Source organism: Lagopus muta, chromosome 20 (assembly GCF_023343835.1).
Source record: "Lagopus muta isolate bLagMut1 chromosome 20, bLagMut1 primary, whole genome shotgun sequence".
NCBI classification, from domain to species: domain Eukaryota; kingdom Metazoa; phylum Chordata; class Aves; order Galliformes; family Phasianidae; genus Lagopus; species Lagopus muta.
Genome location: NC_064452.1, coordinates 3,283,856 through 3,309,589, shown reverse-complemented (window position 1 = coordinate 3,309,589; position 25,734 = coordinate 3,283,856). Strand labels below are relative to the sequence as shown.

At 46.7% G+C, this 25,734-nt stretch overlaps 2 protein-coding genes across 9 annotated transcripts; one reads left to right on the top strand and one right to left on the bottom strand.

Moving 5' to 3' along the window:
• Positions 1-697: 697 nt before the first annotated feature.
• On the bottom strand, positions 698-8,289 carry HASPIN (histone H3 associated protein kinase). The gene has a single exon (XM_048967223.1). It carries the CDS (start codon positions 6,793-6,795, stop codon positions 4,342-4,344), a length of 2,454 nt encoding a protein of 817 aa, XP_048823180.1. The 5' UTR covers positions 6,796-8,289; the 3' UTR covers positions 698-4,341.
• A 329-nt stretch (positions 8,290-8,618) lies between these two features.
• P2RX5 (purinergic receptor P2X 5) lies at positions 8,619-25,595 on the top strand. 8 transcript variants are annotated; one of them, XM_048967238.1, is made up of 13 exons: positions 8,619-8,729; positions 9,538-9,591; positions 14,965-15,115; positions 16,839-16,958; positions 17,945-18,020; positions 18,364-18,460; positions 18,890-18,970; positions 19,541-19,679; positions 20,136-20,272; positions 20,707-20,800; positions 21,346-21,411; positions 22,252-22,334; positions 22,765-25,595. In XM_048967238.1, exons 1-13 carry the CDS (start codon positions 8,659-8,661, stop codon positions 22,838-22,840), a joined length of 1,245 nt encoding a protein of 414 aa, XP_048823195.1. In that variant the 5' UTR covers positions 8,619-8,658; the 3' UTR covers positions 22,841-25,595. The 8 variants fall into 8 exon arrangements, with proteins under 8 accessions (XP_048823195.1, XP_048823197.1, XP_048823198.1 ...); XM_048967241.1 differs by lacking the exon at positions 8,619-8,729 and adding an exon at positions 8,835-8,853; XM_048967235.1 differs by lacking the exon at positions 8,619-8,729 and adding an exon at positions 8,897-9,122.
• The last annotated feature ends 139 nt before the right edge of the window (positions 25,596-25,734 follow it).

Genomic DNA, 25,734 nt, shown 5'->3' with positions numbered 1-25,734 from the left:
AGAAACGAGCTCGTCTCGAAGCCGGCTGGGCATCGCCTCCATCTGCAAATGGTTTATCGAGTCGTTCAGCGCAAGGCTCTCTGACCTCTGCTGCTGCGGGAGGGTCTGCATGCAGTCAGTGCAGAAGGATCGGCTTTCTGGTCTGAGAATTAGCGGGTATCTTGGACCTCACGTTACACTGGTTAGGTTTTATTGTTCACCCATAAGCACTGTGAATGTGCAGTGAGGTCAATCTATTTTTTCGTGTGAGATCTGCTCCATTACAACGGCTGTAAAGGGATTTCGTTGGTGGGTGTTTTCCATTCCCTTGGAAGGACACCTAAATATGCAGGGATCTCTCCTTTTGCAAGAGTTGGATTTACTGGGGGCAGCCTTGGAGACATCAGTGGGGATATTGCATGGTATCCAAGATGCCACAGCAGGATCACGGGAGGATGCAGTTGTGCTCTGGTAGGTAATGAGTGCTACTTTTTAGTTTACTGGGGAAATGGTTCAAAGCCAAACTTAGAATCTGTGTTCCAAGCACTGTGTAATGGTTCTATTTTTGATTTGGTATCAGAGGGACATAAAAAAAAATCTTTCCCAGTGCTAGAAGAACTAATAAAAAATGTAAAGCGTTCAACTCACATTGCTTTTGCCTTTGAACTTCTAAAGCTTTGAGCAGCTAATGAAGATGAACAAATTAACATAGGTCTTAATGTCTGCAGTTCAGCACTGATGATTTAAGTCATTTACACACAAGAAAACCTTGGCTGACCGTGCCTTGTTTTCAATCAGATCTCTGCTAGCTGAATGACTTGTGGAGCTCACCAAGGGAAGGAAAGGATGGACAGCTTCAATTTTGTCCTTGCGTTTTTTATTTGAAAACACACTGTAGATAAAGCGAGAATTTGTACCACTAGATAATGAGTTTATCTAATGGAAATATAAACAGAGTGTTTCATTTTGAGACTCTCTCCATACTGGTGTATTTTGGCTGTCTGTTCCTTCAGACTGACTGGGGTTTTTTACATTCCCAGCAAAAAGTGGAACTTCTGTAAATAGGCCAGCATGGCTCAGGTGGAACGTTATGGAAAAGCTGAGCACTTCTTAGTCTTGCTGCCAGGATTTCTTAAAACTTTTTTTCCTGTAATGATCCAAGCACTGATACGTGCTTCTTGCTTGCTCTTCATTGACCAGTTGTTCACTCTCTCACCCACTTGAGATTCCATCCTGAGAGAATACTAATTTTCCAGAACAGCAGCATCATTACGTCAAAACTTTCAATATAATCCCAGCTTTACTGGTGTCTCAGCAAGGTAACAAATGGGAACTGTGATCAGCCTGCAGTCCTACACTTCCTCAGAGGCTCTGCTCTGAGGACAACTTCTGGTACCTGCAACAAAGCACTGAAAATCCCACAGCCTGAACTGTCACAGCCTCTTCATTTCACTCGCCTTGTGGGAAGCTGTTGGGAATCTCACATGTTTTTACCTCCTCTGTGAATGCCTGGAGATCTACAGAACAGCAACTCGAGTAGGACAGTTTTTAAAAGCTGTGTTGATGTAAAACAGAAATGGAAAAATGTTATTTGATGTTTGGAGATAGGGCTTTAATATTAAGGAAGCATTTTCCTCCACGTGCTGAGTAATACTGAATAATCAGCAGGGCTGTAGCACTGCCCCATGTGTGAAAGTCCTTGGAGGGAGCAACCAGCAGAACAAGATGATTTGGGTCGCTCGGTTATGACATAAGATTAGAAAACATGTCACCTGTCTCATTTTTCTGTCTACTAGAAGGGAAGCAGTGGTGGGCCACTGCAAGGAGGCAAAGGTTCCATAGTGATGACTCACACATCTTGAGCTGTCCTAAAAATCTCCACTTTAAGGTGATGGCTGAGGTAAGATTGCAGAACAGCAAACTGTTGAGCTAGGACAGAATTCCCAAAGCAAACAGCTCGGGCTCCCATTCATTTACTACCAAACGAATGCTGAGGCAGGGCAGCGCAGGGCAGCGTTCTGCTTGTTAGGACTGCAGCCTGAAATACTGATTTAAGACTCCCAGTCTTTTATTGGGCTGCATCCACCTCATGCATTTTATGGGGGCAGACGCAGTTGAGTTTCCCAATCTATTTTTATTCAACATTAAAGTGTTCCTATTTGGTTGGCAGCCATCCTCTCCTGCTATTCACTGTGGCCAACCGCTACCATTCACTTCTGCAGGCTTACCCTTAAACTGTGGAGCTGGGCACCCAGCGTTCAAGAAAACAACTGTAAGTAGAGATGATTATTTTCATTTTTTCCTACCTCTAAATGGGACTTTGAGTAGCTGCTCTTGCTGCTGTACCTTTGCAGTCAGGCCATAGCCTCTGTTTGTTCACATTCAGCCTGTCACTCACGTGCATTTCCCCAAGGCAGGAGATCATTTCTTAATTCCTGCACTTTAAGCTTTGCTCTGGAAGGAATGCCAAGCACCAAATACATTTTGCTTTAACAGGATCCCAGTGAGTTAAAGAGTATTTGCAGTGTAACCAGTATTTTGCTATAGCCTTCTTTTCCCTCAGAATTGCCAAGCTCCTCAGTGATTTGGCAATTAGATGAAAGTCTGTTCTAAAGTAAGCCTGCAATCATTGTTACTATCACTGAGTTTTGCTATTTTCACCACAAAACACACTGAGAACTGAACAAGAAAGGCTGGATGTGGCTCTGGGCAGCCTGGTCTGGTGGTTGGTGACCTTGCACATAGCACAGATGAGCATTGTGATCCTTTTCAACCTGGGCCATTCTATGGTTCTGTGGTTCTATGAATTCCTGCCATTCTGTTTGTGAGGCACTGGTTTCACAAAATTATACTTGTCCCTTGTAACCTTCCAAAGTGTTTGGATCCATGTGAAAAATCTTTCCTTCCCTTATGATTATAGCCTTACTCAAACTTCATTATTTCAGTAAAAAATAGAGCAGTCTTTAAGGTCAACATTTCAGAATAGTGCATATTTAAAAGCTTGTGCTTACTGAACTGGAAAGCCGGGTGCTGCCATCCTCCTTCCAACTTAGCAGAGAAAACAGATGAGCAACATAATTCAGTTTTGTCCCAAATGGACAAAACTTTGATTCCAAATGAATGAGAACAGAATCAGGGCATTTCTCTTGCTCAGGAGCTCCTGTGCGTTGCTGTTCATATTCCTTTCTTGTCACATGCCTTCTATTAAAATATATGGAGCTGATTAATACACAGAATTTTATTAAACAACATTTTTAAAAAGGAAATGCGGACTCATCTGCAGCAACTGCACAGAGTGTGATTTCCAGCCTAACAATTTCAAGCAGTGCAGATTGTCAGGTTGCATTCTGTAGCTTAAGATAGCAAAAGTAAGAGCCTTGAAGATGGGGAGGTTTTTCCTCTCCATTCCTTCATACACCTGGGTCACTGGATGTACTAATTTTCAATAATAATTACATTGAATGTTCACTTGGATTGATTTGTCTTCCTCTGCAGGCCAGTTTCTTTGATGTACGGGAATGTTAGCCTAGGACTTCTTGAAAACAAAGAATTCAAGTTTGATGCAAGTATACCTTCAGCTTTAGTTTGTCTCACCCAGTTGCCATGAAGGCTGAAGAACCCCCTGTGCATTTTCTCCTCTAGATAAATGGAGAAAATCACTTTAATGCTACCAGGTCACAGCTTTGGGATCCTATCAGCATACAAGGTCAGAGCTGTCAAACATGTATCAGGAGCACGGGTGCTTTTTAAAATAACACAGTATGTGATCACATTAACAGCAGTCCTCACAGAGAGGGAAAAAAAATGTATTATTGCAGATGAGTGTTTTTAAAAACACAACTACAGAAACTTTGGGAAATTTACCTTTTATGGCCTCACGCCAAGCACAAGCTGTGCCAAAATGAACAAAAGGTCGTTTACAAAACTGAAAGTGCCTTCCTCCCCTTTCTGTGGCTGGGCTACCAGCGCTCACCTGTCTGCAGCATCGTGGGGTTCGTTTGTTTGATTGGTTGATTTTGTTTTTAAGCAAAGAACTTGGTAAGAAAATCGATAGAATGAGGAAAGAACTTTTAATAACCTAAGTGGAATTCAAAACATGAACTGGGCCTGAATCTGCTCCCCCTCCTCTGCAAGGTCGAATCCATTTCCTTTCCACCCTCACCCCTCAAAGAGAGCACATATGGAAACATGCTAGAGCAGAAGACTTTTTGTGGGGGTTTTTTTTACACATTTTTGATAGTTTACCATTCACATTGCTAACTGATGTTAACACTTCATTCTGCTAACATTTAATCGACCATTCATTAAAGACAGCAAAGGAGAAGGGCAGCATCAGTTCTTGGAAACCCTGCACTCCCTTACTCATTGGAAGAGGCTGCTGGTGCCTAAAACTTCACTGGCAGACCCAAAAGTCAGTACTTCTTTATGGAACTTTGTGAGCTGCTGCTTTATTTTTCTCATGGCAGAAGATGATTCCTTTTTCTTGTACACTACATCCTTCAAAAGTTTATCTGTCAAGTAGTGGAGCCAGAGGACATTGCTGTGTGGATGATAGTCAGTCCAGCCGTTGGAGTTCTCCGCTTTCATTTGCCTGTAGATATCAAACTGGTAGTCCCCTGTGCCTTGAAACAGCTCTTCATCAGTGGAAAGGTCGCAGAAGACAGTTAACCCATCTTTCTCCAGCCTAGATAAGGTGTAATCTATGATGTTGACATGGATCCCTGCTGTGGGGATTGTGCACGTAGTCCCATTCAACACGTAGCTAAGCTCCTTTGCATCTGTTTTCTTGACCAGCACGTTCCCCCAGTGCAAGTCTCTGTGCTCAAAGTGCAGTTCCTGTTCTGCCACAGCCAGCGAAGCAGTCACCTGGTGCAGAATGCTTTTTGCTGAAGCCACAGAACTCAGTTTCTTTCTCATGTTCTCCAAATCACTGCCTCCAAATTCAAACTCCAGAACAATGAAGAGTTGCTCTTCTCCAAACAGGTCTGGCCGATCATTTTCGGATCCTGTTGCCTTGTTGTATGCGTCCCAGGCTTTTAGGAGGTATTTAGGGTAAGCCCCTTGAACACAGTGCACAGAGTACAAGCTGATGAACCCTACAGTCCTATTCATGGACTCTTCAGACAGAAGACTGAGTTCCTTTGAAATTATTATTTCAGGCAGGATCTCTCCGAAGCTCTTTTGAGCTTCACCGTTCACCCTTTCAGTTCCTTCAATGGGAATTATTTTTAAGGCCACAGGTCCTCTCTCACTGTCGATCTGGAAAACCTCTCCAAACACCCCTTCTCCGATTTTCTTGCAGTTTTTCATCTTATCTAAGGGAATGCAATCCTCAAAAGCAATAGGTTCCTCCTGCTGGCACTCCCTAAACACCTTCTCTGCATCCGTAAGCGTGATCTCTAAGGCTGAAGAACTCATGGGAGCCAGCAGGATCACGGAGGAAGCAGACAAGGCGTAGCTCTCAGCCTTACTAGAAGACAGGGTTGCTTGGTGCCCAGAAAGCTGGGGATTCACAAAGGGATTACAAAGGATGCTGGCGTAGGAACTGTCATCTGTGATCACTTTCTTTTTCTTATGGAACGACAGAGATGCTCGAAATCTACCCCAGCGGTGGGAGTTATCGAGGAATGAGCACTCAGCGTCCCGCGCCCCTCCCGACATCTGCACACCCTTCTTCTTTCCTCTTCGTCTCAACTGCGCTCTCCCGAAGGAGGCTCCCGCCTGCTGCTGCCACTTATTTTTGTACCCACGCGGACGGAGCCGCGGTTGTCTCCCCCAGCGGCTGGCGCTGAAGCCGCTGATGCAGGCTTTCCTGCAGGTGCCGCCCTCCCCGGGGATCAGTTCGGCGCTTTTACGTCGCTGCTTCGCGGCTCCTCGGCCGCCCAGCGGGGACGCCGCCTTCCGGCCGCTCAGCCGCAGCAGCTCGTCCCTTCGCTCCAAAACCACTACCGGCATCAGCCGCCGCTCGGCCGCGTCCGCGCGTCCGCCCGGGCTCCCCGTCGTCTCATCGCCCTTCACATCGCCGCGGAGCCCTGACGAGCCGGCGGCGCCGCGCTGCGGTTCACCGTCGACGGGAGCGGCTGCCGCGGCTCCGCGCAGAGGCTCCCGCACGGACGACCTCAGAGCCCTGCGGGCCGTTTGCGAGCGCAGCCCCGGCGCCGAGCTCTCGCTCGGTGCTGCCGCTCGGGGCGCTCCCGTTGCCCCGTCGTCCCTCCCGCTCCGCGTGCGCGGCGACGGCCGCTCCGAGCCGGCCCGCGATGCCCCCGGCGAGTCGAGGGCGCCGCCGACAGAGGCGTCGTGAGACGAGAAGAGCTCCGGGCTGCAGTGCAGCACCGAGCCGCCCTCCACGCTGGTGCTGAGCTCCGGGAGCGGCGCGGCGGCGCGGCGGGAAAGGCGAGCGGAGCCGCAGGGGGGCGCCCAGTGCGGGGTGCTGCAGAGCAGCGGGCGGCGGGCGGCGGAGGGCGACCCCTGGCGGCGGCGGCGGCGGCGGGGCGGCGGCGGGGAGGGCGACGGGGAGCTGAGGGCGGCCGGGGGCAGGTTCTCCTTCTCCGCCCCGCGCCGGCTCCGCAGGTACCGGGAGCGGGCGTGGCGCTCACCCAACGGCTTCTGGCGGCGCTTCCTCGGCGGCGAGAAGTCGGGGTCGTCCGAGGTGGCGGAGGGGGCGCTGGAGAGGGCGCTGGAGAGAGCGCTGGAGGCGGCTGAGGAGGAGCTGAAGAGCCGTCTGCGGTCCTGAGGGGGCGAAATCCAGCGGTCGGGCTGCGGCAGAACGCGGAGGTAGCCGCCGCGCCGCGAGTACGTGCGCAGCATCCGCGGCATCGCGGCCGGGCCGGGCCGGGCCTGAGCCGAGCTTCGGCCTCCCGCCTCCGTTTCAAACAAAATCTCGCGAGATTGCGGAGGGACGGGGGGGTGGAGCGGACGGGGAGCGCCGCCAGGGAGCCTCGCCCTGCGGATCCGGGCTGAGCTGCGGGAGCGGAGAGCTGGAGGAAGTGGAGACAGAAGTAGAAATGGGTAGGCAGAGGCTGCCCTGTGTGCTGTTGCAAATGAGAAGAGAAAGACCGTTTTGCGAATACACACATACACTGATGTATGAGTATGTAGGCTGCGACATATATATATATATATATATATATATGTGCGTGTGTGCTTTGCAGTTCTTAATTGCACCTATTTTTGAGAATAAAGTCTTGCAAAAGATCCCAGCCTGTGTAGGAATGCCGCACTGATGGCTGAAGCCATAGTGCCTTGCTGTACCTTTCCCAGGCACCGTTACAGCCGTGCAGCTGCTGCCCTTCTCTGCCTACCCCCACAGCAGCCCTGCAGCCTTCCCAGCCCCCCTTCCCCATCTGCTACTGGAGCCCTGGCTGTTCTGAAGCACCTGGAGATCTCTGCAGCCTGACCACACCGATAAGTCACGGCACAGAAAAGCTGCTGGGAGTGTTTTGGTTACTTTCCCTTAGGAGAGGTCATTAATTATGATATTAGGAGGAAGGTTTTTACTCAGAAGATGCTGACGCACTGGAACAGGTTGCCCAAGCAGGCTGTGGATGCCCCATCCCTGGGGGCATTCAAAGTCAGGCTGGATGTGGCTGTGGGCAGCCTGGGCTGCTGGTTGGTGACCCTGCACACAGCAGGGGTTGGAACCAGATGATCATTGGGGTCCTTTTCAACCCATTCTATGATTCTACAAAATTAATTGTCAGAGTTTGTGCTAAGGATGAGGAGCTGCAAGTTAAAGTTACCTCTTCTTCATCCAGCGTTCTTACACTCCCAATCTCTCTCTTTTTTTCTTCTAGTTTCTTCTCTGAATTAAGCGTCCCTCATTACTTAATCCCTTTTGTTGTCCCTCATGGCTCCCAAAGAGGTCAACTTTTGCAGTGGGTTCTGATGTTTTCCTTTTTAGATTTTTTTTCTTAAATGCATTATAGAGTTCTGTGACTCGTGATTTCCAATGAGTGCCATTCGATCATTTAATTCTTCACGATTGCTGTAGTGGATGCCAAAGGCATTTGCAGTAATTGGATGGCACTTAAGGGATTAGTGAACATCCAAACCACAGATGGTTTTTTGTACTGCTTCCATGGAAGTCTTGCTGTGTCTGCTTCTAAATTTATTTGCAATCTGAGTTTTGAATAAAATCCTCTGTACAAAAGCCTTGTTGATGGTGTGGCTGTGGTGTGTCGCCTCGCCCTGACTGTAATGCACTCTGCAGCAGCACTGTTATGCCATCTCCCTGAATGAGAAGATTTGCAAATGACTCATTTGGAGTCATTAACGTCATACCCCAGCCAGGCTCCCGCAGCAGCAGACTTGGTGAGATCTGCTGTTGTGTCTTTGCCTCGTTCTCCTGGGGAGAGGCAACTGAATGCTGTTGGGACCCAGCACAAATAGACGTTTGTCCTCTACCCACAAAAGGGGGCTGATCTTCCCTTCTCTCTGCTCCAGCCATCTTAGCTCTCAGCCCTGGCCTGTCTCCAGACTGTTCCAGGTGGGGAGATTAGATCCCTGCAGGTCAGCTTCACCTGACAGATTTCAGCTATTTTTGCTGGAATATAGCCAAGGAATAGGAAGGTGACTGGCAAGAACTGATGCACCTGAGATAGCTTTTTAATTGTATCCTTGCAGGGGAGGGCAGGATACAATTTAAGATGCTATTTTACCCAGGAGTGATAGCAGCTGCTTATGTCTTACATGCCAGGAAGATTGACGAGCCTTGGTTTGATTCTCCTTCCCTCATTGTGGCCAGCTGGCAGGTTTGTGTGTTGAACTCTGTGAGTGGTTTGGTAGTTTGTGGGGGTCAGTAAAGTGGAAGTCTGTTCAGGAAAGCTTATCAGAGAAACACCATAAGTAATTCTTCATTTAGTGCTACGTGCTGATGTAAGATCAGATATGAGCAATGAAGTGCTTTGCTTGAGAGCCTGTTGGGGCAGGTTTATTTGGAAGTTGATTGGATTACAACCTCACAAGAGAAATTTTCTGTCCCTTGTAACAGAGTGGATGAGCTGGAATGGAGTTGAGCTGCTGCAGGCAGGTTGCTCCCACGCTGCTGCTGTGTGCAGCATGGCTCTCAGTGTGTCTGGACACATCAGCCTCTTGCTTGTGGTAATAGGTAAGAGCTTAGAGCAGCAGGAGCCTCCAGAGCTAAGGTGCTGGGCTGGCTGGCTGAGGATGTTGCTACTGGAATTTCTCCTTTGTGGGTCAAGTCTGAGTCCTATGTGTGTTTTCCTGTGACTGAAAAGAGTTACTAATTGCGAATTCCAGGGAAGAAAGGGCAGAGGCCTCAGCCCAGGCTTTCTAGATGTTGACGTGATGCAATTCCCCATTGGCCCGAGGGGATGAAGGGTCTCCTCAGCACTCACAGCTGAGGCCTCTGACTACAGCTGTGCAGCCAGGACCCATTGCATACCCTTCCAGGTCAGGGAAGATAACAGTTTGGCAAAGAAGCAAAAAAGTGATGTCAGGCATACTCAGATGTAGGGACGTGCCTTTAAGTTACTATTTAAGATGAATGCGTGTTTTATTAAACATAACTCCTGATGAGAGGATTTTCATTGTGTGCAGGAGTGCAGTTAGGAGGGCACGCACTGAGGCTGAATTTTTGTCACTGTTTCGTTGGTAAGTAGTAATCTATTTCTTATTTACACTGCAAAGTCAGCTTAGAAGGGAAACGGAGCAGAGCAATTTTCCTTGCAGGTGGCAAATGTGTTTCTTTATTCTTGCAACCAACTTTATCATTGTCTGAGCGCAGTTTGTTTCCTGTGTGAAGGTGTGAACGTGCTGTGGTTTGAGAGAACTTCCTTTCTCAACCTGTTAAACTCTTCCCCTTGTTTTTCTTTGGTGTTGTTCTAAAGGTGTGTTTACTATGAGAAAGAAAAATAAAATGCTCATGAAGAGAGCTGACCTGGCCGTTTCCACTGTTCATTTCCTTGCTAAAATAGTTTATCTGTTTACGTCCTGTGCTCTTTGTCTCCTTTCTATTTTCAGTATCTGCTCTGGCACCTATCTGCATGATGCATTTGCTGCGGGAGCATTTCCAGTGCTTCAGAAATGGCTTAGTATTCTGTGAGTCAGCTGTCCTGCATTGGGAGATGATGTTTTCTGCTGCACTCAGTAGCTCAGTAAAGAGTGGGGGTCACTGAGAGCAGCTATGTCTGGAGGGCCATCGTTTGGAATTGGAAGTCAACAAGGGCCTAAAATGGGCACTTCCAGCATCAGTTTCCACTTGATTCATTGCACTGGCCAAGGTTGTCTGCCATTGCTCAGTGTCTTCTGGGTGTGACTTAGAGGTAATATTACACCAGGATACTGGTCTGAACATAAAATATTTCTATCTTACTATGCCTGAAAGAGGCAGGTGCAACCTTGTTACGTTCTGAATGCCTTTAGGTCAGGGCAGGGATCAGAGGTTAATTTCCTCAGTCTCTGTATTTGGCTCATGGCTGGACACGGCTCAGCTCCGGGATGGATTAACACCAGGGAGCTACTGACAGCTGGAGAGATGTGCAGAAGGGTCTGGGCAGAAAAGAGATGTGCATCTTGTGACTACCTGTGAATAATGAGAATGCAATTACTGTGTGCTGTACAAGTAGTTATGTGTAGGTGTAATGTGTCAGGAATAAAAAGAGAAAGAGAGTTTCAGTATGGGAGGAGAAATCTTCCCCGTGAGAATTTCTGGACTGACTAAATGGCCTGCTGGGGAAGGGACAGAACTGCAGGTTTCCATGGGAAATTCAAAGTGTTGGACTTGAGAAGGGAGATATCTTGCAGAAGAGGGACAGCCTGACTCCCTTGAGAAGGACAAACTACATTTTTGCCTTTAAGTGATGGTTAGATTTTAAGTTATTTTCTTCCTCCCATGTGAATGAGACTCTAACATTTGAGAAGTGCACAGGCTCTGAGAAACACACCAGTAATCTTGCTTTCCAAGCAAGAAAATAAAAGGATATGAAAGCTAAAAGATGATGAGAACGATACCTGCAAAAGCATGCGAGCAGCACTGCTGTCAGCATTAATTTTGCCTGTGTAGTGATATTCAGGATGTTCTGAGGTATGCTTGATTCAAAATGAAACTTTGTGTTCAAAAACAGCACTTGCAGCAGTGCTTCTGTTTCACGGCTCCAAAAAAACCCCCAACAATCCACAAGAACAGGTGGGGTTGGTGGTAGATGGTTGTTATGGTCCCTGCCAACCCAAGCTGTTCCATCAGCTTCACATCCATTTTTTAATTTGTGATTGGATCTGGTTGATGTCTTCAGCTTCACATCTTCACAGCTATAACAGGAAAACCTCTCTCTCAGAGCAGTGTTCTTTTCCTAACCTGTGTAAATCCTTTCTCAGATTAACTGACCTGGAAAGTAATTGCAAAAAATTTACTGTCTGTGTCACAGAGTAAAACCAGGCCAGGAGGCAACACACTGCTTAACTCTTAGCAAGTTTTGTAGTCTGATCGTAGCCTGTGCTGTCATACAGGCAGAAAAGGAGGTGACTGGGGAAAAGGAGGATAGACAGAGGGATTTCTGGACAGTGCTGTATGGGCTGCCTTGTTTTCGCTGGTGCTTTGCTATGAACTTGCTTGCTTTTAGTGCAATAGGAGCAATGCTGGAGGCAGTTATGAGTGAACAGGACGCGTATCACAAAGACATGGGATGTATTTGATATCTGCTCCAGCTGAAGAATCAGGACGAGCAGATGGTGTTTATGTGGGACTGCGCCTGTGCTCGGAGGCACTGCTCAGCTGTCACCCAGCAGGTGATACCTGAAGAAGTGTTTGAACTCCGAGCAGAAGAGCAGGTCAGGTTCCTTTAGGATGCTCCTGCCTCCCAGCACCACCACTCATCACTTGGCTTTGGGCTCCAGGCAGCAATGAGGCAGATAGGCTGAGCATTAGTTGTTTGCATCGAGGAGAGCTGTGCTGTGAAACCCTTTGTTTGTGGGGCTGGAAGCAGGGAGTGCAGCAGCTGCTGGGTTAAAGAGCTCCGCAGCAGATTTCTGTTCCAGTTTTGCAATTGCTGGACAAAGAGTTATTTCACTTTGTATTAGAAACTCTAGGGATGTCTCTGGGATAAGGGACAAAATGAGGTTTTCTGAGGATATGGGGAGGAGGAATGTGTGCTAAAGCAGCCTTGGTAATGTGGCAGTGCTCTGCATATGCAGTGTGTGGCTGTGACCTGCTTGCTGGTCCTGTGTTCAGGTGTGCATCACAGGTGTGTACTGAGTAATCTCAAGAGCATGGTGCACATGAATGGGATCCTCCTTGCAAAGGGCACACTGGTTCACGTCTCAGCTTGCTGCTGGAGCTTCTCCTGGTGTGGAAGGACACATCTTTTGGCTGTGCTGCTGGGAGATCCTGTCTTACTTCATTTTTTACCTCAGAGCTCACTCTGTTCTCTCCTTAGCCAGAGGACAGTGTCCTCCATCCTCGTAATGGCCATTCAGTAATGGCTATTTCATGTCCTTGCAGACACAGGTGTCTCTGTGCTACCAGGTAGTAAACAGCTCTCATCTCAGTGGGGTTAAATCTGCTCCTCTCCCTTCAGTACTGCACCAGGTGGCATGTCCTGTATCTAAATCCACTTGGCTTGGCACTCACTGTGCATTTGGATGACTGTGAATGATCTCTTAACTGCATCCACACACAGAATTTAGTTTCTAGTTTAAATTGCTTTCTTTTGGCAGGATGATGGAGTGGCTAGGTGGGCATTTTGACTGGTAAGGGGTCAAGTTCTTGTCACTCATGTGAACAGTGAAGTAATTACAAATTTAAACTGCTGTTTTGCCATCATGCGAAGGCTGAGTGCAGGCTATAATACTTAGCAGTGAGACTCTATGGCTCTGCAACACGGTTTTGTGCTATAACGTGTTTCATTATAAACATTTGGTGACTGGGGGAGAGAGAATGAAGAGAGAGGAGCTGAACTGAGGTGGGGGCTTCCCCAGAGAATGACAAGTCTGGAAAGCAGCAAAGCAAGGATGTGGTGTTATTGCAGCTGCCGGCTTCCAGCCTGAATGCTGCTGCTGGCAGCTGACAGGAGGGAGGAGATCAGCCTTTCACTCTGAAGGGTTGGTGCGTCAGGTTTCCCTGCAGAGCACGTGCAGATAACCGAGCTGCAAACACTGCTCTCTGCTCCAGCTCCAGTAGAGAGAGCTGGGAGAATGGGGCAGGTGTCTTGGAAGGGGTTATTTCTATCGCTTTTTGATTATAAAACAGAGAAATACGTCATTGCAAAGAACAAGAAGGTTGGGATTCTCTATCGAGTGGTGCAGCTCTCCATCCTGGCTTACCTGGTGGGGTAAGGATCACCCTCTATTAAACGTATTGCTGTGGTTGCATTTGCTTGCTGTGTTGTGATGAAGATTAATGTAAGATACTTCAGCTTACATTACAGGAATTGCTTGCTATGGTGCATGACTTTAATACAGATAACTGTGTTTATTTATAACGCTGGGATTTTGTAATACCTAATAAACGCTAATCTGATTTTTCACTGGCTGGAGATTGCTGGATTCATCTCTACCTTCCAGGTTAATGTATGATTAAAAATGGATCAAATGCCACCATGGCTCTATACTGCATTATTTACTCCTTTATTTCTGTATTTGGTAGGAAAGGTGCCAAGCCTTAACAATTGACTCGTTAGAGACCATAGCATGCAGGGCCAAGGTTGCTGAGCCGTGAGACAAAACAAGCTTGTCTGCATGAAATGTTTGAGTCTGAACGAGAGGGAACCAAGCAGAAAGTGACAGATGTATCTGCTGGAGTGAGCTGCAGCCACTGGGATTGCGCAGGGTGCAGCAGCATGCACGTCAGCTGCCTTGCATTTATTTCTGAGCACGGTTGGCATGGAGATGGGCAGAGCACCTCTCAGAAGAGGTTCTGGAGGCAGTCACTGGTATAAAACAAACATGGCTGTACTCCTTGCTGCATGCAGGCTGAGATGGGGGGTCATCCAGCCTGTGTGATGGGCCTTTGCTTCTTGAGTTGCTGAGGCTTTCTAGAATGTGACTGATAAGTCTTTTCCCTCTCTCTCTGAGCTGTGGGATCCTCTCACTTTTCTTTTGCCTCATGCTTTCACCGATTTAAATATAGTAGAGTTACTTTGGCATTCTGGATTTATTTATAGAAAGGTGTATGGTTTCAGAGCTTCAGTTAGTGGGACAGTGATGCAGTCTCAATGCTCTGGTATGTATTAGCTGCTAAAGGAGGAGTTCTGTAGATAATGTTTCTGAGACCACATCCTGCATCCAAGAGGGACAGTGCAGAGCAGCGACCATGAATGTCTAGAGAACATCCGGGCCAAACTGACAGTTTGCATTCATGGACATCAGCAGAGCTTAGGCACTGCCTGCAGCACGGTGCCCGCAGTGCCTCCTCTGTGGCTGGGGATGTACAGCTGGTCATGGAAGTGGTTGGCATTAGCCTGGTGCTGCCTGGCTGTGCACGGCTCCCTGTTCAGAGGCTGTCCAGCCTGCAATCATCAAACTCCTCTGGATTGTTCCTTCTGTATAGCTGCCTTTCCTCACAGATTCACTGAGGAAAACTTAAGACTCTGCTTTTGAGCCCTTCTTGGGGAGAAAATGCAGCGTTCTTGGGAAAATAGGGAAGTGGGACAGTTCATAGGAGTGGAAACTGTTATTGCTCAGGTCTGGCACAAGGGGAAGAGCAGTGTGTGTGAATGCTGCTCAGCTCCTGAGATGGCTGCCTTTGCTCTCTGTATGCCTTAGTGCAGTCTAGCTCTGTGAAGGGGAGCTGTGCCAGCAAATGCAGCCTGTGTCCCTTTCCCAAACTCTTCCTCCAGAGCTGTAGGTAAGCACAGCCTGTATCAAGCAGTTCATTCCGAATTTAGGAGTCCTCCAATAGTAACAGAGGGTTTGATGTCATTCACATGTTTTGATTTGTCCTTAAAGGTTCCTTGGCCTTGGTGTAAACCTCTGGCTAGATTGTTCCCTGATTCCACTCGCTAACGTTGCTGCCTGCTCTGCTCTTCCCAGGTGGGTGTTTGTTGTCAAGAAAGGCTATCAGGATACGGACACATCCCTGCAGAGCTCTGTCATCACCAAGCTGAAAGGGGTGGCGTTCACCAACACCTCGGAGCTGGGGGAGAGGCTGTGGGATGTTGCAGACTACGTCATCCCTCCACAGGTGGGAATCATGCTGCTCCTGTTGTGTCTGCCATTCAGGTAGAAGCGCATGTTCCAATCTGGCTGCTGGTGGAAAGGCTACAGTGATGTATCCAGGTCTTCCTGTGAGAAAACTATAGGTGGGCTACAAGATAGCAGTGTTGTGCCTCCTCTTATGTCTTTTCAGCAAATATATAAAGAGCCTTTCTTTCTTACAAAGGACGATATTTGATAAACAGAGCCCTTCAGCAGCAGTCTGGTGGATTTCAGTGGGACTGCCCAGCTGAACCTCCTTTAGAGGGCTGGAGCAGGCATGCATGGGGCAGCCCAGAGGAGGGAGACGATGAAAACAAATGTGTTGCAATTTGAGTGATGAGACTTGCTTGAAATGGATCTGTCTAAACTTGCCTTGCTGCTTCCTTGGCTTAGACAAAGTGAGATGCAGAGTTGATGCTTTAAGGGGAAGATGCCAGCAGATGGGCCTGCTACTGTGTTGGCAAGCTGTACTTGCTAGGGGCTGTTTGTTTGTGTGCTTCCCTGTTAGCAGCTGGCATGTGTGCATGAAGGGACATGAGAGTAAATTCAGGGTTCTGGGCTGAAGACTGCAAACTGAACAATTTGTACGTAAGACTTCACCTTCATTCTGCAGTTCGCTCAGATCTGTGGGTTTGTGTGCTGCATCTCCACCAGTTTTGATGCAAAGCTCACTGTCAGCTGTCGATCTCCAACCAACGTGGGCTGTGCAGCAGGAAGGCCAGGCAGCAGGCTTGTGCTGAAGCTGTGTGGGAACCGTGGGATCTTTCGCAGGTGGCCGGTTGTGCATACCCAAAAATGAAATGGTGATGATGATCGGTATTTTAACTTGTCAGATGTTTCTCCTGTGACCAAAGTGCTGGTCTCTTTATCATGTGTTGGCTTACTGGGAGTCACTGTAGTGTGGCACACTAGGTAAAGATAGCTAGCTTTGCTTCTGAGCCCCCTAATGTGGATATTTGTACTATGGCATCATGAATTCAGATGTGACTGGGCAATCAGGCTACAATATTGAATCCAGTGTAATGATAGTGATGTCAGACCCTTGGGCTCACAGTAAAACACGGGAACTTCCATAGGCTGTGAATGCAAATATAGATGTGTCACAGAGCTTTGTTCTATGGGCTCAGGCTTGTAACAGCACAGCTGGGGCAGCCAGCCCAACCCTGCCTGAGAAAAGTTCTGCAGTGGGATGGAGCCTGTGATCCCTGGTCAGGCACTGTGTCCCTTATTGAGAAGGATGGTAAGTGATTGCTGAGTGGGCAGTGAGGCCAAGCTCAGCAGTCCTGCTCACCAAATTAAGGCAGATTCTGAAGCAAAACGCCTTACGCCACATAGACCCACTAAGATGTAAGTCCTTCCACTCATAAGGAAGTTGTCTCATCAGACTTTTCATGTATGCAAAACTGTATAACAGAAGCAACTTAATCTAGTGGATGATAACACCTTAACCTGAGAGAGCTGCAACTAGCTTTGCTTTCAGCCCTCACCTGCTTTTTTGTGACTAATGAAATCATTGCTCCTCTCTGTGTCAGAGCTGTGTGAGACTGGCAATACCCAAATTCAAGCAAACACTGAAACAAACAGCTTTGCTGTATCCTACCTTGAAAAGCACAAGAAGAGGAGGAATTGTTACTGTTCTGTAGAGAACTTGTAACAAGTTCTTTAAAATAGGTTTTTCTAACACTTCTGCTTTACTTTGTTTATTCTAGGGTGAAAACGTCTTCTTTGTCATGACAAATTTGATTGTGACCCCAAACCAGAGACAAACCACGTGTCCTGAGGTAGGAAGAACTGAGTCCTTTGGCTCCCAGACCCCTACAAAACTGGGGGTAAGACCTGGCAGAGGACGCAGCAGCGAACACGGGAAGGATAGAAGGCGAACGCTTTTTCTCTGTAGTATGCATCGGTTAGGAAAATTGGACTGATTACTTAAAACCTGGAAGGTTCATCTCTCTTAATTTCCAGAGGCACTGATCACGTAGAGGCTTTAACTGAAGGTGTTGGATGTCTGCCTAGCTGGAGATGAGACTTGAATAGTGATTGGTCAGGGTCAGAAAAGGTCATGGGAAAACAGCCTGGAGGTGATTTAGTTCGGTTGTGGGCAAAGGAGACATTCTAAGAGGCCCCCTGTGGGAAGGGCTGAACGTTCAGGCTTTCACTACCTTCAGGATGTGTGAGAATGCTTAGTGCTTTCCAGAATGTGCCTTACATTTTTACATGATTACAAGTAAATATTTGTTTACGTGTCCTCCATGGAATCATGGTTCAGAATGGGCTGAAGCCTGGGGGACGAGGATGCTGGCATTCCAAGGAGCGTTGTTGGCAACATAGCAGTGATAAATTTTCCTTCACAGAAAGGTGGGGTAATCCAGGCTGTCAGCACAGGTTGATTGTGAAGGACACGGCTGTCCTCTAGTGGCTGCGTTAACCCAGCATGCAGCCAGGAGCAGGGTAATTTGAGGGCTCACCACAACTTGCAGCTTAAATCAAATATACAGTTATCTCTTAACGAGAAATGTGGTGGTCTTCTGCTTATTTTTGTTGAGTAGTGGAAGATGTTGCTTGCTTGGCTTCTTCCACAGCTTGTCCTTCTTTAGATTGAGCAGAGACCTAAAGCAAGACTTCATAGCTGAAGCATGTTGTTGCTGGTAATGTGACATAGCCAAGTTATTTGCACACTGCCTACTGTTAGTGCTCCAGCTGCTTGTTTTCACTGATCACCATTCTGTAGAGGGTTCAGTGAAATGCATGTAGCTCTGCTGCTGTGTGTCGTGTCCTGCCACAGTTCTCACTCCTGTCCTCTTCTGCTTTGCAGAGTGTAAACATTCCTGATGCCTTGTGTTATGAGGATGAAGACTGCCCTGCAGGGCAAGCAGTGGTGGCTGGTAATGGTAAGGAAAGAGACCCTCCTCCTGTACACCTTCTGGTAGAGGCAGGTTCTTTCAGAGATCGGCCGGATTACAACCCCGGAGAGCTTTGACTTCAGACAGCAACAATCATTTCCTTTTCTTTAAGACAATTCCTTGTTTACAGCTCTCTGATGGCTGGGCAAAAAGCACCCCGGGCTGCTGAGAGCAGCAACAACAGAGGGGCTTTTCCAGCTAAGAGGGCTTTTCACAGCAGGGAGGAGGGCTTAGGGTGGCAGTGAAAAGCATCTGATTTTCATTTACCCTGCAGGCAAGGAGAGGGAGCAGCTGCTTTGAGTGACCTTTTTCTGTGCTGTCTGTGCTGCAGGGGTTAAGACTGGCCGTTGTTTGAAAGACAGGGACAACATCAGAGGTTCTTGTGAGGTATTGGCCTGGTGCCCAGTGGAGAAAAGATCCAAGCCCAAGTACGTGGCTGTCCTATGCTGTTTCCAAGCTTGAGTTGCTTGGCTTGTGTGTCATTCAGGGTGGTGTCTGAGTTCCCACTGCTTGTTTGCTTGCTTGAATATTGGCTGTTTCAGAGCAGGAGGGAGCCCTGCTTGGCCCCCAACAGGACTGGCCCCCTGCTCACCTGCTTGGCTCACTGGCATTCCCAGGGCTGTGTCCAGCTGCAGTGTCCCCCCTCGCCTGCATGCTCCTCACTAACATCTTGCTGGCAGTGTGGGGAGCTGGGTCCAGTCGTGGAGGTGTGGCTGCTGAAGCCCTATGCTCTGAGCAGCAGATTCACCCCTGGAAGCAGCACAGGATAGTACTGAGCTGTTTCTTAAATGGCAATTTCAGTTAAACATGTGAGCAGAGTACAGATGTAAAACATGGAACAAACCCTTCTGTTCCAGGAAACCACTTCTCGCCAGTGCAGAAAACTTCACTGTTTTCGTCAAGAACTCGATCCGGTTCCCCAAGTTTAAATTCTCCAAGTAAGTGCAGGTGCCCAGAGGTCCCTGTATCTTCTCCATCACAGAGCCAATAACCTTGTTTTGCTCCACTATCCTTCTCCTCCCTGTGGCTGGGGTGGGGAAATGAGTGCTTCCTCTTCTAAAGCATAGAGGGAGGCCTTTGGCTTGGGCTGGAGCATCTCGGGGAACAACTCAGATAAGGCTGTCACCAAATGTGGTCTGTGATAGCTCCTGCAGCATGAGTTGAGTTGGGGGAGAGCTTCTAAGGCAATGGGTGTGTTCTACAGCCAGTGCACAGTCAGGTTTCTGAGCTGCTTCTGCTCCCAGCTATTCCTCTTCTGTATAAATGCAGATGTGATCAAAGTTGGGAAAATACAAATTTGAAGCGTTGTTTGCATTTGCTACTGCAGCTCTTGCTCCATTAAGACAGAAGTAAGGAGAGTAGAAAGAAGTGTGGCTTTGCTGTTCTGACAGGCTCAGACAGACTGAAGAGTGCTGAAGAAATCTTTCATCTCCACAGCCTTGTGGTTGTAGGCTGTGTAGGCAAGCAAAGAGGGAGACAAGATGCCTTCCCCTCTTCCCCACATGTAGGATGAATGTGCTGGCCACCAACAATGAGTCCTACCTAAAGACCTGCCACTACAGCAAGGAGCATCCCTACTGCCCCATCTTCCTTCTGGGGAACATCGTCAGATGGGCTGGGAATGACTTTCAGGAAATGGCTTTGGAGGTAGGAGTACCCTTCGAGCTTGTGTTTCTGCTGGCTGTACTGCTTGCTGGGTGGCTGAGGAGAGCCACTGGTGACTGCCCAGGACTTCCCATCCGGGCTCAGGGAAAAACGGAGATGCTGTTTCTTAAAATCATGCTGGTTCCATTTATCCTGTCCCTGGGGAATGGGAGACAAGAAAATGTGTCTTTTCTGGAAGAATTGGAAAGGGTAGTTTTCTGTTATTTAGAGCTTACCCCCTGAATTGTTACAGCTATTAATGAAAACAGGGTGAGAAGCCTCTTCCAGACTAGGGTTGTGTGTTCAGTATTATAAACATGAACTTAGCCCATCCAGAAGCGTTTGACCAGAAATGCATCTGTTCTTGTCCCTGGGGAAATCTCACTCAAGGATTGGGCAAAGCTGAAACAGACTAATTGAACTAAGCTTGAACTCACATTGTCTCTCTCTTTCATTAAGGGTGGTGTGATAGGAATTCAGATTGAATGGAACTGTGATCTTGATAAAGCCCCTTCTGAATGTAATCCCCACTATTCTTTTAGCCGTCTGGATAACAAGTTTGCAGAAAAGTCTGTCTCTTCTGGGTACAACTTCAGGTAAGTAGAAAGGAGAAGCACGTCAGTTATGACTTCTGGCAGTCCCTTCTTAATTGGTGTTACCCACTGCTCGTCTGCCTGACTCCCAGTCAATTGATTGCAGACAAGACCCATTGGTTCAGGCTGTAAAATCTCTGTTGCAGTACATTTTCTTTCCATACTTCATGTGGCAATGAGAAAGGAATGTCCAAAGAAGTTGTAACTGCTACAACTATGGGTAGACACTTCCTCATCTGAGTGGCTTTCTGTTGCCATCAGCTAAGAAACACCATCCTGAGAAGGGCCTGACTTGATGGCCACTCGGAGCCACACTTCACAGCTAAAGCTGTTTTTGATAGGAGGAATAGATCCATTGGCACAGAGGGGTGAACTCAGATGGGTTCTAGTGTGTGAGGGCAGATGATAGAGTTAAAATTGGTATTGTTCCATTTCAGGTTTGCTAAATATTACCGGGATGCTGAAGGGATTGAGTACCGGACACTCTTTAAAGCATATGGAATCCGTTTTGATGTGATGGTGAATGGCAAGGTGAGGTTTCAGGCCAGAATATTTGCTAGCCTGGAGAAGAAGCAGGGAGACATTTCTCAGTGAAAAAGCAGCTTTGGGATGAGAACAGCCTGTCTGGCTTGTTGTAGGAAAGAGGGCTTGTCATTCACCCTGCATAATAAGGGAGATGACCAGGAGTGCGGACGAGGTAAAGGTCAGCAGTCTGCACCTCTTATACCTAAAAACAGTCTCATGTGAAGTCCAGCAAATATAAAAATGCCCCACAGAACATGTTTAGCATGTCTGCACTAGCAAAGAAGCCTAATCCAGGGATGATGCAAGCTCAGAAACGCAGCCATGAGCAGTTGGAGTTGAGACGAACAGACCTTTAACTCTGATGACTGTTCTCTGCAAATCCTTGTATGGTTATGCCTGCCTTTTGCTAACAGAACGCACCCATAAGCACCAGCAGCTTCCCAACAAAACACACCCACAAGCACCAGTAGCTTCCCTCTCTAATACCAAACCCTTACCTTTGTTTCTCGGATTGTTTTCAGTGAATACTTCATGATTTGTTTTTCTTTTAGGCAGGGAAATTTAACATCATTCCCACTGTCATCAACATCGGTTCAGGGCTAGCTCTCATGGGAGCGGTAAGTCGAGGTATTTTCTCCAAGTAACATATTGGGACCAAGAGCTGCTCTGAGGATAAAAAGGGACAATTTGTTTAATTATCTTCTCCAGCAGGATTTTTACTACTTTGGCTGCTCAGTGAGTTGTGTGTCTGTGTCCTGTCTTGAAGGCTTCTGTTAATGTACCTTGTAGTCTAAATATCCCTAATATTACAAGGTACATAAAAGAAAATGCAGCTCCTACATTTTTCTTCAATTTTCATTACAAATTAAATCTGAACATTTCCTTTTCTACTTTAAAGGTGAAACATGGTAGTGAAAAAAAGAACCCTGAACTGTGTTTGTTGATTACAGCGCTACCATGGTGAGGGCAAACACAGTTAACTCTGATGTACTCACGTACTGCACCCTGATGACCCCGAAATACTGCAGGCACTGTTTTTCTCCATGCCTGCCTTCCAGTTCCAGTTATGCATTATCTCTGAGATATTCCAGCATTTAGTAGCTCACCTGTAAGCTCTGGCTATGCGATGCCTATTTCAACACAAGCAATTGAAGAGAAGATTGAGGCAGGAATTAAAGCATTTGTGTAACAGCAGATCTAAACTGTCCCTGCTTAAAAAGTGTTCCTCAAATGCAGTGCAAAGACCATAACATCTAAGCAGCTATGGAGAAAAAAATACCTGAAAGAGAACTTGGAGTAAGCAAGGATGAATAACTGCAGGCTGAGCATGATAACCAGGAGGAGAGCTTGTCAAATGTACAGGCTGGAAGTATTTGGAGGCAGGGACAGTGGTGGCCATTGGCAGAGGGAGATTTGTTCCTTGTTAGTGGCCATGACAAATTCTTTCTGTTTTGCAGGGAGCTTTCTTTTGTGACCTGGTGCTGCTCTATCTGATTAAAAAGAGTAACTTTTATCGAGGCAAAAAGTATGAGGAAGTAAAGTAAGTGCCCTTGGCTTTTGTGTTTAAACGTAATGGCTTTATGACTAATAGAAATAGGAGATAGTAGAATGCAATAAACATTAGTGGCAAACAGAGAGTAATTCCAGGAAATTACATTCCTCCAAATGAGTTTAGCCAAGTTACTCCCTCACTCCACAATTCATCACTGCAATTAGCTAGGGGAGAAGGGAAGTTGCAGAATCACGGTTGGTCTATAAATGGCCTTGCACTGTCAGTCCATAATGACTGCAGATGGAACTGGGCTGACTTCAAGGTCTCCAGAGCCTCATGAAACTGAGAACTGGAGCTTTAGTTGTGATGGCTTTTGTGGTAAGGGGGGACAGGCTGGCTGGGAGCATCCTCCTCACATTGTCTCCTGAAATGGAAACAGCCTGCTTGCTTTTTCTGTCATCTATGCTTGTTTCCTCAGGTCCAGTTCCAGGAAGTCATTGAATAGCCCTACTCTGAATGGGAATCAGAGCCCAGACCAACTCGGTGGGCTCTAGACATGATGATGGGTCTGTCAACTGGAATCATGTTCCAGGAAAACTACACAGGTGTGAAATGACACTGGGACTGGGAGGTGGAGCCACCCCAGATCAGATCTACCGTCCATTATTGGGACTTCCAGAGGAAAAATGTCCTTTAAAGAACACCCTGTTTTCCCTGAGACGTTCTCTGATATCTTGAGCTTGCAACACCTGTGTTCATCACTATGGATTTATAAAAGGATTTTGTAAGAGGAAAAAGAAGGCACCAAATGAATGTTTTTATATCTATTGATAGATCTATCCGTGCCACCATTATTCTGTGGCTGTGCTTTGCTTCCAAGTGCAAAAGAGAAGTGTTGTGAAACACCACTGACATTTTCAGGAGGGTCGTGGCCAACAATAAACTCGTCTCCTGCTCCGCCAGCTTGCAGCCACAGCTCCCAGCTCCCGCTTTTCTTATTTGCAAGATTAGATATAAAGCAGCAGGACTGCTCTTGTCAGGAAGTGCAACGAAATGCAGCATTGCAGAACTGTAGCAACTGTGTCCAGAAGAAAGTGGTTCATCATCCTGTACTGCCCAATTACTCTTATTGCCCTGTTTTTGTTGTAACCATCAGAGCTAGGAGCGGTGCTCCTCCAGGGAAAGCCTTTACAACTGCTGCAACAAGGTGCTCTGCTCATCTCTCCTGGGAACGTCCGCAGCAGTGCCTGCCACAGCTCTGAGTGGAGAACCAGCTACCTCATCTGCTACATAGATTCTCCATTTATAGTTATACCCAAATAGCCAGTATTTCAGAGGACAGAAAGGATGACAGCGCGCAGAGGAGTATTTTATGGACAGGGAGAGTATTAGTAATATTAGTAGTGCTGTGGAGATTGAAAAGTGAAACTCTGTCAGGTCAAACAGGCTTTGCTGGGTTCTTCCAAATGCAACAACAGAAGGAAAAAGTAGAAGACAGACGTCCACTATTCTAACATTTCAGTATCTTCCAAGAACCACAGGTGCTTCGTTGTTTCTCAAGAGAAAACTAAGTCACTGCAACCCACTTTGTGAATTTATGCTCAAGGAGGGATGCAATTACTCTAAGAGGAGGAAAATGATTACAAAATAATGTTATTTTCTTTTAAAGTTTGGATTTGCTTGAGCTGACAGGAACTGACTCACTAAGGCGGTAGGTGAATATTCCTCTCTTGGAAATATTAGTCCTTTCACAAGGTTTAAAGGCCTCTTGCTGCAGTGTCCTTGCTAGGACAGTTGTAGGGAGGATGGCATTGCAGGTAGCTGCTGTCACCTGCTGTTACACACAGATGGAATCAGAATGCAACACCTACCTCTGCTTCAATTTCTCAAAAGTGTTTGTTCTGAGCAATTTTTTTTGTTTTGTTTTGTTTTTTTGGTCTAAATGAAAACTCACCTGTGCTAGAAGTGGCAAACTTCCAACTCAGTCATTAATAGCAAACCCCACCCAGTCCAGTCTTCTCCCTCTGCTCCAGCTTCTGGGCAGATGTGAGTAAATATCAACTAGTCAAACATTTAGCTAGAAAATGGAATTAAACACTGGAGTGACAATAGTTTAGGATAAGCTACATACACCTGGTGCTGTATTTACAATGAAATCCTCCCCTTTGACCCAGAACTCTTGACAGATATGCAGCACCCTGCATATAATGGATAGATGACACTAGCCAGGCCTACTGGAACTACCCTGCCAACGAAAAAACACAGAGCTTTTTCTATCAGGGCCTAGTTCTATTTAAATAGTTTCTAGATGGTAAAACATGTAGTAAACCCCCCACGTGACATCAGGCCAAGGTGCAACTCAGTGACCAGATAGTTCACCATAACATGTGTAGCTGACTGTGCCCAACTGAAGCCAATGCTTCAACTTGACAGAATTATGTCCTTCTTAGACAACCAAAGCTTTTTCCTGAATTTAAGTCTTCACAGGCTTCAGCATCCCCAAAACTCACTAGAATATCTCCCTTAGTTATAGCATTCATTTGCAGTTAATAACAATTGCAGTTAATAAAACATAAACAGCTTTCCTCTCAGGATCTTGTTTGATATTTTTTTTTTGTATTTGAAGTACAGCAATAAGGTTTGTCACTTTGGGGCAGTGCTCTGTTAAGACTCTGCTGTAAAATATATTATTTAGGTTGCACATGCCAGTATCCTTTGTGATACATGCTTATGCAGAACAATTCAATTAAGAGTTTAGAATGTATTTGAAAAGTACAAGTCTAAACATACTAATTAATGTGCAAAAAGCAGCAGATGGCATGAAAAAGCATACTAGTGAGGGAGTTAAAGGCTTGACTGTTTTTTCTTCCCCAAAAAGAAACACAACTTAGGCAATGCTGACAAACCCCATTTTTGTACAACCCTGTCTTTTGCTAGAACTCAGTTTTTCTGTAAAATATTTTTGAACACAGAACCTAATGCTGTAAAATCTTTGTATAACAAACAGGTAATATTTTATAGTGTTCTGGTGAAGTGATGACTGACCCAAAGACCAGACAGCCAGATGGCACAAGGTGTGGTTGTAGAATATGTGACAAAACCCCGTCGCTGCACAAGAGTTTGCTTGCTGCTTTCAGCTGAAAGGCATTAAACAGCATTTGCACAAGCAGCTCCAGAGCAAAGAGACTTCACTGCTTTAAGGGGCAATCAAAAGTTCCTTTCAGATTCTGTCAGACAGAGTACCACAACAACTGTAACGGCTGCAGAAAATGCCAGTCGCTGTAACAAGTGGGTTCAGTACAGACTGAGTTGCAGGTAATCAGACACTGAGTGTATTTGGATGCCTGTATTTCATTGGACACAATGGTATTAAAACAGAGTGATTGACTTGGAAGAGCATTACTTATTGACTTTTGTACATGCAGTGAGGAGTATCTGTGACAATGTC

Excerpts from the sequence above, each read along its gene's own strand:
- HASPIN (XM_048967223.1), bottom strand. The coding sequence starts at position 6,795 with ATGCCGCGGATGCTGCGCACGTACTCGCGGCGCGGCGGCTACCTCCGC.
- P2RX5 (XM_048967235.1), top strand. The coding sequence starts at position 8,974 with ATGAGCTGGAATGGAGTTGAGCTGCTGCAGGCAGGTTGCTCCCACGCT. Across the intron at positions 18,971-19,540 it reads CCCAAGTTTAAATTCTCCAA|GATGAATGTGCTGGCCACCA; the intron begins GTAAGTGCAGGT and ends CCCCACATGTAG. Across the intron at positions 21,412-22,251 it reads GGCTAGCTCTCATGGGAGCG|GGAGCTTTCTTTTGTGACCT; the intron begins GTAAGTCGAGGT and ends TCTGTTTTGCAG.